We start from the raw sequence: 14,337 nt of genomic DNA on the forward strand, positions 1-14,337 counted from the left end.
GCGGTAGGAAATGTTGTGACGAAGCAGCGACTGGCACGGTGCCCGCATCAAACTTCCACCCCTTCCCCTTTTGCCTGCGGGGCTTTGTCAATGTGATGCCATGCTAGAGTGATGCTTGGTGGGGCAAACACATGCAGGGGAACACGCACAGTGTTTGTTTGTTTTTTTACCTGTTAAAAGTGTCGTAGGGTCTCCGTTTGAAGCCTGAAAAGTGTGAGGAATGTTTATCACTTATAGTGGCATCAAGAGTGCTTGTCATGTTTCCTCGCCTCATGCCATCTGAAATATGCACCCTGCTGTGAGCTGCAGGTACTTCACACTTTCACTGGTGTGTGTGTGTGTGTGTGTGTGTATGCATGCGCGCGCTATCTAGAGCGTTATGAAAAGCAGCCGCAGGCCGTCAATGGGGGGAGGGTGTACACGAGGTGTGTGTGCCCCACAAGAAGAATGGCCAGTCAGGAAATGATTTGTTTAATGTTTATTAGACTTCACTGATGAATTGTGACTCCCTCTGTTTCCCCTTCAGTACCCTATCCCACCGCCTTCCCCCGGCCTCCCCCTCCACCCACAGCATCGCCGGCGCGTCGGGCGTGTCCTCCTCGTCCTCCACACCCTCCTCACGTCTCTCCAGGGGCTCCGCGGCAAGGAGCACTTTCCACGGTGGGCAGATCAGGGACCGTCGACCTCCCTCGCACGCCCCTCTGGCGTATCCCACGCCGTCACATGACGCCAGCCCCCTGCCAAGCACCAGGACCCCCCGCGCCACAAGCAACCTGCTGAGCAAGCTCACCTCCAAGTTGACCCGCAGGTAAGCGGAGAGGCCGCGAGAGGAAGGAAAAGGACCGCGTGGACTAGTGATATGGACTAATTTATCATTCTATAGTGCTATGTTGTGAATGCAATGATTCCCAACTGCACGTTGTTACGGCAATGGATTATGTGAATTTGAATTCATATGGTGATGCTAAGATGTGGCGCAAGCAGACTGTAAGGAACTTTTCTTTCACTACAAACTACAACATAAAGATCATTTTGCTCATCTACTAACATGCCAGCCTCTGTTCTTTTCCAAGGACGCTTTACAAGTTGTCCACCTCAGTCCCACATGTAACAATGTATCATGACGCTGTAGTCAACTTTTTTTTTTTTTTTTGTGGCACATCACAACATATTTTAGCAGAATTTAGTTTGATACAGCATGTCCTTTTATATTAGTGACGTGCACAGTACCAGTCAAAAATTTGGAGACAGCTTCCCTTGTAATTGCATGAGAAAGTGTCTCCAAACTTCTGACTGGTATTGTACCAGTATCATTGTGTCAGGTGTGTGTCTGAGGTGGACAAGAGTGTGTCACTTCTTCTGAGCTGCCTGTTGTTGCTTTGAATGTTTGTTTGATTCTTTAACAAGGTTTGCTTTCCCTTGCCAGTCACCTGCCAATCTGCCATCCTCTGTTCTCTCGACACAACAGTTTAATCTTCTGCCTCTGCTTTATTTCCCTTCATCTCCATGTTGTTTTTTCCCCATCAACTGCTGTTTCTTTCCTTCGATGTCGCTCTGACTCTCTGCTTTTGTTTTTCCTCCTTCTGCCATTCCACATCTCTTCTTCTTCTTCTTCTTCTTGTCTCCTCCCAGGGTCACTCTTGACCCTTCTAAACGTCAGAGCTCAAACAAATCCATGTCGGGCTGCACCCTCCCACAGGGGACAAAAACAGTTAGTAAGTCTTCCTCTCCCATGTTTTCTGGCTGCTTCTGTTCGTCTTATCTGTCTGTCCATCCATGTCCCTGTCTGTCTTGTCTGCTGTCGCTGGTTGGAGTTAAGAAAGACACATATTTATTATTTATTTAGGCAAGTACATTGTGTTGTCATATATTTTTAAAAAGCATGTTTGTGTGACTACGTACAACTGATCAGCTGCTGTCTTCACTGTTTGTCTGTCTGCTGCATTGGCTTTTGGGCTCTGGCGCCCCCTTGTCGGCTTAACGAGGCACAGCATCACTCTATTGTTGAAAACGAACAAGTTGGGTTTGATTTGGTGTACAGTGGATCCCCGCACATTCGTGATTCAGCAATCACATTTTTTGTGTGTGTGCGGGGAAAGCCTACCATTTTAGACTTTTAATCTCAATTTGGCAGTTAGTTGGTAGAAAACTTACCAACCTACATTTGTAAAGCTTGAGCTACACTGAAAGTAGTTGCTTGAGGTGTTTTTTTTTTGTTTGTTTGTTTTTTGCCATGAATCAGCTTCGTGTTCCACATTTGTTGTTTATTTTGGTTGCACGTGATGACCTCCTGTTGGTTCATGTGTCAAAATACACAGTTTTATGGGCGTCTCAATGACTTCTACTTTTTTTTTTGCCATTCATGAATGGTCTGAGAACACAAACCCCCACGAATAGTGGGTATCTACTGTATATTGCTGCTAAAATTCTTCTTTAGTTATTGGTAGGTTACTACTGAATACTTTCGACTAATGCAGTAATATAAGGGTTTATATGTTAGACGCTGCTGTTACCAATCAGCAGGTCAGTGTGATTTGGGATGGGCGGGGCTTTATTAGTGTCTCACACATGACAGAGAGGTTGACTGATTGATGACTTTTGTGATGAGAATGCCATTGGGATAAAGAAATAATTGCAAGTGAGCCACTGTATTCCTTCATATGGTGGCCACTGGGCGTATTTACTCAACCGCAGAGAGTACCAGATCTCCAACATGTGTACGGCATTGATATTTTTTTTTACTAATATTACATTAAATTGCATATATTTTTTAAATCGACAAGTTACCTAAAGAATATGTTGGTCAATGTAATATGTATTATATTGATATACGTATTTATAAGATAAAAAGTTGGTGACTGCGTCCATGCCGACTGAGCCAGCCAAGCGTGGCTGCTGTTTTTCCACCAAGATTAGTGGCCCTTAAGCTGCCGTGATCCCACTATTGAACGAGGATCTTACATCGCTTTGTTGCATTAAGCTGCTGATTGTGTTTCTTCTGCTGCTGCTGCTGTTGTCCTCCCATCATGCACTTCTCTTCTTCCTCTCACCACTCAGCCTCTTTTTCCTGTTGTTACCTAACGATACACGGCAGACGGCAAATTAGGACCTCAGTCAGACAGCCGCTCGGTAGTTCCTGGAATGAACATGAACTTGCCAGGTTGTGGGGGGGTAGCAACAGTTTCCCCAAGTGGCAGTGACAGGGAAGTGCAACTAAGCGTCCTACGGAGCAGGTCACATGACCCACACACATCGTCCTCATTTCCTCGTGGTGTTTACGTTGATCACTTGTGAGCAATGAGCCGTGGTGTTCTGTGTCATGATTGGAGTAGATCTTCTCTTGCAGAAAGTGATTGACGTTTTTATCCAGTTTGTTTTCTAATGGACGCCTTTGTCTTCTTTTTGAGGGTCACAGACGAACCTGAGAGAATCAGCAGATCTCCGGTCACAAGGTGAGTGCACGTCTTGTCCTTCTCCACGCACACACGCAACAGTAGACATTTTGGAAATGTCATTTAGTTGCATTGTTGCAAAACTGAACTAAAAAAAAAAAGCGGATTCAGAAGACTTAGACTGGACAATAATGGTCACAAGGTGCCTTTTATTGTGTTTAAATGTCATCCCTGTGACATGAAGCAGCATGTTTACACTTTCTTTTACTGAAAGTTGTGTGTGTTTCCTCTCAGAGTCTCAGGGTAACAGCAGCAGGTAACGTTAGCTATCTGTCGTGGCTGCTGGTGGTAGATCAGGGGTTCTCAAATGGTCTCAGCCTGGGACCCACAATTTCCAATGGTCATTACGTCGCGACCCACTTTGATTTAAGTCATTTAAAATTTTATGAATGTGAGAGTGAATGGTTGTTTGTCTATATGTGCACTGCGATTGGCTGGCGACCAGTCCAGGGTGTACCCCGCCTGTCGCCCGAAGTCAGCTGGGATAGGCTCCAGCATGCCCTCACGACCCTAATGAGGAGAAGCGGCATAGAAAATGGATGGATGGATGGATGGATGGAGGGATACATTTTTAGGTATTTGTACTATTTTTTGACACTTTCGTTTTTATTTTTATTACTTTTTACACTTTTATTTAAGTCATTGATATTTTTGTTATTTTTATATGTTATATATTTTTATTATTTTATTTATGTTTTTTACACTTTATATTTAATTAATTCCTTCATTATTTCATTTATATTTCATAATTTTTATGTAAGTCATTGTCACTTTTCTGTTTATTTATTCCTTCGTTATTGTATTTATATTTTTAATATAAGTCAAACCAAGCAAACATATTTGTTTTTTAAAATCACTTGTCATCTTATGAACGATTCATAAACATAATTACATGTCCAAAGTGCATTTTAAAGGAATTTATAAGGCATTTCTGCATGCATACAAACATGCATATAAATATCAAAATTGCACTAAATAAGATCACAAAATCAGGTATTTTACTGATACCTATGCACTGAACAAATACCAAGGATGAAGATGACTGAAATATTGCTAAATTTACTTCAAAACAACCTGCGACCCACGTTTGGGTCCCGACTCACCAGTTGAGAACCACTGTGCTAGATGACCCTTTAAATTGTATTTATTACTAGCATGCCTTTTTTAATTAACTTCTCTTTTCACCCACTTTAGACACGTGACATAGAAAAAAGGATCATATTTTTTTCCAACCTGTGTTTAAAAATGAAAAGAATCACATGGTGAATGTGGTTTGTCTTGAAGGAGGACGTAGTTGTTATTAGAGAAGAAATTACGATATTTCTTCAACTAGTGGCCCCCACTCTCAAACGGCATACCTCGATTGTGTCTTGAACTTGCAATAAACACTGGGTGCCTTTAATTACCGCTTTTTTTTGTTTTGTTTTTTAAAATGATGAATGATACAATCATTAGACCTCATCGCTGCAACACACAATTTCAACAATGTACCTAAATACCTAAATAATATCTTACTCATACCATCAGAGAGAGAAAAAAAACATATAATGTATGTACTATGATCCAGTTTTTTCCCATGCATTGATTTATTTGTGGCGGCTCACCATGAATAAATTTGGACCGCCACAAATAGATTTGGAGCTACCTTTTGAAATCCTGTGGGAAACACTGAATAATATGCCTTAAAATTAAGGCATCTGTGGAATAAGTACTTTGCCTAATACTAGTAGTACATTACCCAATAAGTAGGAAGCACTTACCCCTGATAGATGCTTGGTACTCTCTGCAGTTGAGTAACTAGACCACTGTATGAGGACAATCAGTGCTTTTAGTTTGTGACTCAATATAGACACACTGGCATATAATGGTGTTTGATGATATTAATGATTTTCTTCCTCCCTCCTCTCCCATCACCTCAAATGTTCCCCCATTCATCTGTTCCACCTTATAACAACCTCTTGTCCACCGTATAACCTACTGACCCTCCCCTGCGTGTCCATCATCTACATCTTCCCCATCTCTGACCACCTAGTCGCCATCTATCTGGGCATCAAAAAGCGGCAGAGCCCCGGACCCCCCGATGTGGCTGGGATGTGAGGGTGCGGAGCCCCCGCGACCCGGCCGAGGTGGTGCTAGCGTTGCGCGAGGCGGCCCAGGGCTGCGGGTGCCAGGTCCACCTGGCCGGGCCCTTTCTGCTGTCGTGCACGCATGGTGCGGCTGGCGCTCGCGTGGCCTTCGAGGCCGAGGTGTGCCAGCTGCCCGGCGGGCTGGGCCAGAGCAGCGGCGTCAGGTTCAAGCGGCTGTGGGGGGCGCCGTTAGCGTTCAGAGACATCGCCACCAAAGTGTCCAAGGAGCTGGAGCTCTGAGGGCAACCGGAGGCGGGGCAAAGTGACGGCGAGAGATGAGGAGGAGGAAGAAGAAGGATGTGCAAGCTCCTCCCCCATCCCTCCTTTTAGCTCCGCCTTTAAGTGATGTGACTGATGTGACTGGCAACGCCTCGCCTCCACCAAAGACCCTCATCTACTGTCCAATCACATGGCTGCAGTGACATGTTGACTGCTGAAACAAACACCACCACGTTAAAGAGCCCATCAGGTCAACTTTTTTCTTTTTTTTTTTTTTTATTAGATTTGTCATCATTCCCTTTTAAAGAGCTGCTATTTACAGTCATGTTTTCATGAAGTTTGTCTATTAAGTTGATTTTCTTAGACAACATTCTCCGTAGCAGACCTCACATGTTGTAGTGATGCACTCTGACCTCCGGCCTCTAGAAGGAGACATGCAGCAATGCAGAGACAATTAACATGTGTTTTTATTTCCTGTTCCGTCTTAACTTTCAGTGACTTTGGGCTCATCTTCAGCGGGCGACTGAAGACGTGAAACTGTAACAAAGTCTTAGCGACACTTTCCAGTGTCTTTGTAGCCGTCACTGTTTTAATTTAAGGCTTTTATGGACGGACAGATGGAACTGCAGTCCTGCATGTCTCCAAGGTAAATGTGGTGTGTGACACAAATAAAGAATTTCAACCTCTTTTCTTTTTTTTATTGTTTCTTTTTTTTTTTGTAATCCATGGATTTCATCTTCTCTGTGAGATCAGTTAGCTCATTTGCTAATTAGTCTCCTGACAAGAAAGGAAGACATTTATTTGTTAAATGGGGCATTGTTTATTTGTCCAGTTCTAATTTACAACCAGAAAAATAATTCCTCACAGTGCGTACATTATCAGATTACGGATGGATTGATCCCAGGATGTTACAAAGGAGTTGGAGAAAAGGAAGATCTGTTACTCAAAGTCCTTCAAAGACTTAACAACAAGGCTACCCGTTCATTTTTGTTTTTGTGATATAAAAAAAACAACAACAAATAGTCACTGTCGTCCGTCCACTTTACTTCTGAGCGGGGATCATGTCGTCAATGGACTCTCCTTTCTCCAGCTTCTTCTCCATCTCCACCATCAGCTTGACGCCGTCCACCACCATCTGGACCTGCTCCACCTCGGAGGAGCCCAGACGGTCGGCGTTGGAGATGTCGAACACGCCGCCCACGGAGGCTGTGTCCACGCCGCCTGGAGGAGGGGACAGAGTCAGTCAGCTTGGACCACAACAACCCGACACTGGACAGCACAGTTCAGGCTAATGCTGGTCTAAAGCTTGGATAAAGGGATGGAGCTCATCTAGAGGAAGAACTAAGCTACCAAAATGTGATCCCTGATGAGAAAAGCCAAATGAGAGTGGACCACAATGTATTGATGCTACTCGGAAAGCTCTGTTTGAACCTGGACACTTCAGGTTTCTGCATTAATTTTTACTTAATTTACTGTAAGGAAGTCACCTCAATAGATTCTACAGCTACACTTTGCATTGCATTGCCCTGGACTTGGACCATATGGAAAGTACCTTGAGATAACTGGCAGTACAGAACTAAAAATAGACTTTGTCTTGCTATCGACTGAACTGGGCTTGGCTTGGTGGAAACGTGGCTCAGTGTGCTTAGTTCAGGTCCAGCTGGCGTGGCAAGTACCTGTGCCACGCTTCTGCAGGCGCAGTCTGGTCAGGATCTCCTCGAACTTGGCATGTGTGCTGAGCTTGGGCAGCTTGACGTGCACGCCACCGCGCAGGCCGGTTCCCAGGTTGGAGGGGCAGGTGAGGATGTAGCCCAGATGCTCGTTCCACATGAAGCCGTGGTTGTGCTTCTTGAAGATCTCCTCAATCTGAGCAAGAGAGAAGCACCTTGGGTAACATTAGAGCTTCAGACCCGTGTTGCGATGTCAGTGCTCAGTGCTTACCTTCTGCAGGCCGACACAGAAGCGCCTGAAGACCTCTTTCATGTTGCCTCCCTTCTGCATGGAGATGACACGCAGGTGATCCTCCTCGTTCACCCACACCAGGAAGGTCTTGTTGTCGTTGTGCCTGCAGGAGGAAGGCTCAGGTTGTAGGAGTACCACAAGGTAGTGTTCTAGAACAACTACTATTCATGTAAGTTCTCTAAGAGGAGAATGTCCTGGCCTATGCCGACTTTTTGTGTTGTAGCCTCACCAAATGCCTCTGGCGTCGGGCCAGTCACGGGCCATACCAGCGCAGGTCAGCAGGGGGGACACAGGCTTGTCAAACAGAAAGTGATCGGCGATCAGCTGCTCCTGCTCGGCATCGGTCATGCCATCCAGGGGGTAGTACTTGCCCTTGAACTCGCCCTCCAGGCTGGCCAGGGCTGGGGGGTGGACAAGAATGTTAGATGCGATCCGTGCGGGTGACTTTTAGACCAAACCCTGTGTGAACCTCACCCTCAATGGACAGCTTCTGAATGGCTCTACGCTCGCCACGGCTGTTGTGGGGGGGCAGGGTGAATCCCTTGATGCTGCGGCCTGTACGCACACGGCTGGACAGCACGTAGTTGGGGTCCAGGTCGTCTCCGCCCTTCCCAGACAAACAAGGTCACTATTTAGGCCACATGTCATCATGGTGACCATCGAGCACATCCGTGAACAACTCGCCTTCAGGTTCTCGAAGTTCAGGTCGGTCTTGTGCTTGTCGGTGGGCTTGTATCCGCCATGACGGTCAGAGATGACAGGGTCCAGCAGGTCCTTAAAGAACTCGTAGGACTCCTCGTCACCAGCGACGCAGCCCACGGTCATGATGAAGGGGTGGCCTGGGGGAAGGGGGCGTAAGGACTTGTCCACTTTTGTGTCGCTAAGAAACAAGACCAGATAATTGCGAACGGCATGTTCCCTCCTTACCGGGGTTGTCCACGCCGGTCTGGATGACGTCATCCAAGGTGAAACCGCTGGGGGTTGACTTGCCTCTCAGCTTGTTGTATATGTCCTTGGTCAGCACCTGTAGGGGGCGCACCAGTAAGCATCTATATTTGGCTAGAGTGTGTCATTAGACATTTGAGACTATAAGAACGTTTTTATTTGACCTTAGCCATGTGGTTGTTGTGCTGGGACAGGTCAGGGAACTCCTCATCCACAGAGAACTTCATCTTGTAGTCATTGTGACAGTTCTTGGCCGCCATGGCTGCGATTCCTGCTCCGACTGAGGGCAATCATAGCACATATATTCATAGACATGATCTTGCATGTCATTTGAAGTGTCTTTCTAGAGTGGCGTCAGGAATAAAGCACCATGAGTCTTGTCTGACGTCTCCCCGAGTGCTTCGAGTGCTTTGTTGACAAGTCTTTGAGTGACGAGGAGACATCTTCTCATTGTGTCTGCTAACTACCACTCTCTCTGATTGGACGAGTCTTACGTTACATCCAAAATAGAACAACCCATTAAGTGTTAAAGGTCAAAAGGTTTCTCTTTCTCTGTTGCTCTCTCTGTCAATGTCTCTCTCAGCTGTGCTGCTCACCCTCCCCCAAGGTTATTAATATCCTAATTGCCCCTCCCACAGCCTGCAACACCCCCTGCAGCACCTTCTGCACCTATTAAAGAACTTTACTAGTGCATCTGTTGCATTTGGAGCTGTAGCTTATTATAAAAAGATACATGCAAATACAATAAAGAGCAGTAAATTACACCTGCATTCATTCTTTTCTTGTTTTGGGTCAACCTCGCATGCAAACGAGATCATCAAGAATGAAAAACTGATGTTCAACAGCTAAATGAAGCGGTTTTTGTTGTCCTTTATGGTCACTTAATGACACAAAGTGGACAGTACAAGATTCTAGTGCCTAAAACGTTTTTGTTTTACCTGCTTGGGAGAAAAGAAAAGAGGTAACAGATCCCGGGATCAGATCCTGTCCACCGAGTGTAGGGGTTGCCCAAGTGTGCCAGGTGTTGGACTCCCACTTTTATACCAGGCCCTCCGCCCCGACTGGCTGAGCAGACCCCTCGTGTGATTGGACGCGGCCGGGGGCCTCGCTTTGTAAAAGGCAACGAGGAGCGTATGTCGCACAACGTTTGGGACGCGAGGCGAGGCGACAGCTGCAAGCCCGGACGCTCCAACCTTTCACCTCACAGCCTGCTGCAGCCAGCAGAGCCTGCACGTACGGGAATCATGTCCAGCCATGTCCAACCCCAAACAACATCAACTTAAAATGACAGATTGTTGGAAAGAAGTCACTTAAAATGCACAGGAAATTAATAAAGTCATGAGACGTTTTTTTGGGTGAACTCTCTACTGAATGAACATCAGCAGGTGTGCATGTGTAGGTGAGGACACTAAATGGGTCACCTTACCAAAGATAATAATGCTTTCTTTTAAGATTAGATATTAATTGTAACAAACTGTTCATGACTAGTGGTTCGTCGAAGGCGAGGCTTCCCTAAAATGCCCTCTTTGCAGCTTTGAAGCTTTGCACTAATTGTTCTCAAAGCTCCCTTCCGCTAGCTCTGATAGCGTCGTTAGCGCCGGCGCTAATGTGATAAACCTCATTCATCAGCCCGCACTTGTTAAATCACACTCAAGCGACGTGTCCATGTATCCTGCTGCTGGTTTTAGATTTAATATCTCTATTGGCACTGGACACTTCATTAAGTACAGCGGAATCTCAGTTTTTGTGATTTGTTTCAAAACGTCAGACGAAAACCGAAACGTGCGAAAACTGAGGCACCTTTTTACAATAGAAAATGGTGTCAATCCAAGTAATCTGTTCCAGACACTCAAAAATATGAACAAAATGTGCAGTTTATACAGCAAACATGCAGAAAACAATGCAATATAATTATTCAATAAGTAACCAATGGATTGAAAATTCCCGTTGTTCCTGAGGAGATGGAATTCAATAGTGTTTCTCACCTTTTCTGTCCAGTTGCTGCCACTCGAGCTTTCTTTGGCTCCATGGCGGGTTTTTTGACAGTGAGTCGGCAACCCCCAGGGTGCTTTGTTTGGGCACTCGTTTTCGCGGAAAGATACAGTCAAGGGCAAATGGACTAATTTGTTACATGCGATATTGTATGAAAACCGAGACGGTGCAAGAAAGACCAAAACGCATGAGAACCAACGTTGGACTGTACACCATCTCATGAGATCCAATACAAAAAAATGAATGGAAATAGAACACTATGTTTATTGTTGTGGTTACACAACTGTACTTTTAGGTCACCTATTCAGCTATAATCATGAGAAGCACAGCTTAAAGGGCATGGAGGTCACAATCGCTTTATTTGGTGTACCACAAGGCTGTGTTGTAGAACCACTACTGTATATGTGTGTCAACTGTATCACGTTTTTGCAAAGTCTGAAGGTTTGAACCTTGTAGTGAACACGGCCCGCGGGACCAGAACTGGCTAAGTAGTGTCGTGCTGCCGCGACTTTCTGAGTGCACAAGAGAGTCAGTTGTCCATCGTCTCTCAAGCTCCGGTTTCACCTCTCAGGCCTCGGTGTCACTTCCGAAATTAGTCGCAGCTGTGAATGCGCTCTCTTGTTGCCATGACAACATTACTCATTTACTTCGGAAAGGAAGTGCAGCACAGTGACGTCCAAATAGTCCCTCAAATACGTATTTCACACAGCCTTGTATAACAAACACCATTAATGCAACTAAAGGTCATGTTGTGTGTGCATGCGTGCGTGCGTGTATGTGTGTGTGTGTGTGTGTGTGCTAGTTATTTTGCTCCTATGTTACTGTGGCACACATCCAGTTTCCCACTTTAGACACTCACTGAATCCACTCCCACCCCTGCAGACACACATTACCACATTATACCCCCCCACACCCATCAACCCCCTTCAGTGGCACAGCTGCCCACAGTGACAGTGACGCACTTCAAGGACAGTTATACAAGCAGCAACCATGTGTCAATCGCTGCCGATCACATTGTTATACAACACAACACTACTGAACACATCATTTTTGCACACAACATTATGGTACGTAACATAGTACATAACATGATAGCACACTGTTATAGTACAACACATGGTCCACAGCATTGTGGGGTACAACACTGGTATGTGTAGTACAGTAAAGAACACAATATTATGGTACACAACATTGTGGGATACAGTTTTATAGTACACAGCATTATGCTGCGTAACATAGTACATAACATAGCACCAAATTTTATAGTACAGTACATGGTACACAACACTGGGATACAATATTATAGTATGCAGCATTATGATACGCATCGTTATGTGCACAATAAAACAACATTGTAGCACACAACATCATGGTGCATAACATAGCACGCAATGTTATACCTGTAGTGTAGGACATGGTGCAGAACATTGTGGGATACAGTATTATAGCACACAACATTATGGTACGCATCGTTATGTGCACAATATAAAACAACATTGTAGCACACAACATTATGGTGCATAACATAGGACGCAGTGTTATAGTATAGTACATGGTGCACAACATTGTGGGATACAATAGTATAGCACACAACATTGTAGCACACAATATTATGGTGGGTAACATTATAGTAAATAACATAGCACCAAATGTTATATTACAGTACATGGTACGCAACATTATGATACGCATCGTTATGTGCACAATATAACACACATTGTAGCACACAACATTATGGCACATAAAACAGCACTGTACATGGTGCACAACAATGTGAGATACAGTGTTATAGTACACAAAATGATTGGACATAATGTACTCACCATTGTGGTACACACCATTATAGTACATAGCAGTAAAGTACACAACATTATGGCGCATCATATTATAGTACACAACATGAATTTACACAATGTTATGGTACATGACATTGTGGGACACAACATTATTGTGTACAATACAATACACAACTTTAGGGTATACAGCAATAGTACAAAACATGAATTTACACAATATTGCACACTGTAGCACACAACATTATGGTAAACAACATTGACGTACCCATTATAATACTGAACATTATAGAGCACAAGGTTAATACACAAAATACAGAACATTATGGTACATAAGGTTAATACACACACCAATATTGTGCACGGTATTATGGTACATAACATCTGATTAGTTGTTCAACAGCAGATTAAGTACACATTGTACACACAGTGCATTGTTTTCTCTTTTTAAAATGCATTATGTTGTTGTGTAGTTGTCATGGGATTGTGTCAAATGTGTCCACCTTAAGAGTGGGTGTGTGTGTGTCTTTGTCATTGCATATCTTCAGTGGGAGTGGTGTGTGATGTTCAAGTTGTCAGCAGAGACTTCCATGCATTCACGCGCTCACACTGCAGTGCTGCCGTCAAGCAGTCTAGTAGTCTGTGATGTTTCTGTCTACTATAAATACATACATGATCACATGTACCTTTCTACTTGTAACAGAGTATTTTTGTACTCTCACTTTTACCTAGGAGACGACACCAACTCACCAGTGGGCTTAATGACCTTAGAAAAGTCAATGTCTCATAAATTCTATAGTCTTTGCACTACAGCGCCCTCCCTGGCGTCATGTGGTATCGTTGGGCCCTCCCTGGACGTCCCAGTGGTCATGTAAGGTATGTCTATGAGGAGGGGTCATCATCAAGTAGGCAAACATCATCTTGATGGCATCTTTCACTGTCCAATCTGGCGTCCATTGCTGCATCACTTGATGTTTTTAAAGAAAAACTGTCTTGTTGATTTTTTTTGTGAGGACATTTTTGATGTCGCAGCAGGCTGTGAACTGTCGTTTCTATTTTAGTGTGGCCTCCACCGCCAGACCCCTGATTGGATTGCGTCGACTCAGCTGTCCCTCTGCATGACCCCCCACACTCCTCACCCTCCCCCCCTTCACGCATCTCTTTACCTCTGACTATACGAGCCCGTGGAGAACCCAAGTGACCCAGCTTTTACCTCCAAGGGCCGCATACAAAAAAAATGCAAATTAGTGTAATATCTAATAGTGGTTCTCATTATTAATAATTAACTAATATTAGCTCCAGGAACCCTGCTGTAAAACATCACAATACAGAACATTACAGAACGTATCTTGCTTGCTGCTGTAACAAGTGAATTTCCCCGCTGTGGGATAAATAAAGTACAAATACAAATTACTTTGGCATCAGAGTGACAACCTTTGCACGTATGATGACCTAGTTACTGTGTACTGTAGTACGTACCTACTGGATGTACTTAGTAGGTAACTATGTATGTACTACCAAACTTCTGCTGTGTGTTGCTTGTAGTCGGAGGGATAGATTTTCAGATATTTCATTTTTTCACGTCGCTTCCACTGCACTTTTCTGGTCCGGTAGGTGGTGCAGATCCCCACCCCACCGTCATGACAGAAAACGACACTTTTGCTGAGGGGTTCCTTTTCGACAGTTTTTGTCACAAATTTTTGTTTTTCAGGCGTCTTCAGCAGCACATTACTGGTCCAGGGAGTGGGGCAGACGCTCACGCCCTCATCGGGGGTCCGCCAAGACCTCAGGGGTTGATTTTCAGCTGTTTCATATTTTTTTCAGGTCGCTTCCTAATAATAATAGTAA

At 44.5% G+C, this 14,337-nt stretch overlaps 2 protein-coding genes across 9 annotated transcripts in view; one reads left to right on the forward strand and one right to left on the reverse strand.

Moving 5' to 3' along the window:
• The window catches only part of mark4b (MAP/microtubule affinity-regulating kinase 4b), a 38,898-nt gene extending 29,488 nt beyond the window's left edge, over positions 1–9,410 (forward strand). The window contains exons 15-19 of one of the 8 annotated variants that reach the window (XM_054795219.1): positions 527–808; positions 1,633–1,715; positions 3,408–3,452; positions 3,687–3,708; positions 5,485–9,410. In XM_054795219.1, the coding sequence (XP_054651194.1) occupies positions 527–808; positions 1,633–1,715; positions 3,408–3,452; positions 3,687–3,708; positions 5,485–5,818 (766 nt within the window). In that variant the 3' untranslated portion in view covers positions 5,819–9,410. Of the gene's footprint in view, positions 1–526; positions 809–1,632; positions 1,716–3,407; positions 3,453–3,686 lie in introns of all 8 variants that reach the window. The other 7 variants (XM_054795218.1, XM_054795221.1, XM_054795223.1 and 4 more) reach the window with 7 other exon arrangements.
• Positions 6,594–9,774, reverse strand: ckmb (creatine kinase, muscle b). The gene is made up of 9 exons (XM_054795232.1): positions 9,643–9,774; positions 8,869–8,984; positions 8,687–8,783; positions 8,444–8,598; positions 8,234–8,366; positions 7,989–8,160; positions 7,739–7,862; positions 7,474–7,663; positions 6,594–7,018 (listed from the first exon to the last, which is right to left on the reverse strand). Exons 2-9 carry the CDS (start codon positions 8,962–8,964, stop codon positions 6,840–6,842), a joined length of 1,146 nt encoding a protein of 381 aa, XP_054651207.1. The 5' UTR covers positions 8,965–8,984; positions 9,643–9,774; the 3' UTR covers positions 6,594–6,839.
• Between the last annotated feature and the right edge of the window lie 4,563 nt (positions 9,775–14,337).

The sequence above is a fragment of the Dunckerocampus dactyliophorus genome, chromosome 12 (genome assembly GCF_027744805.1).
Source record: "Dunckerocampus dactyliophorus isolate RoL2022-P2 chromosome 12, RoL_Ddac_1.1, whole genome shotgun sequence".
Lineage (NCBI taxonomy): Eukaryota > Metazoa > Chordata > Actinopteri > Syngnathiformes > Syngnathidae > Dunckerocampus > Dunckerocampus dactyliophorus.

Coding starts and splice junctions, on each gene's coding strand:
- ckmb (XM_054795232.1), bottom strand. CDS start 8,964: ATGGCGGCCAAGAACTGTCACAATGACTACAAGATGAAGTTCTCTGTG. Junction 8,367..8,443: donor TGAACTTCGAGAACCTGAAG/GCGAGTTGTTCA, acceptor TTGTCTGGGAAG/GGCGGAGACGACCTGGACCC. Junction 8,161..8,233: donor TCAGAAGCTGTCCATTGAGG/GTGAGGTTCACA, acceptor TCCACCCCCCAG/CCCTGGCCAGCCTGGAGGGC.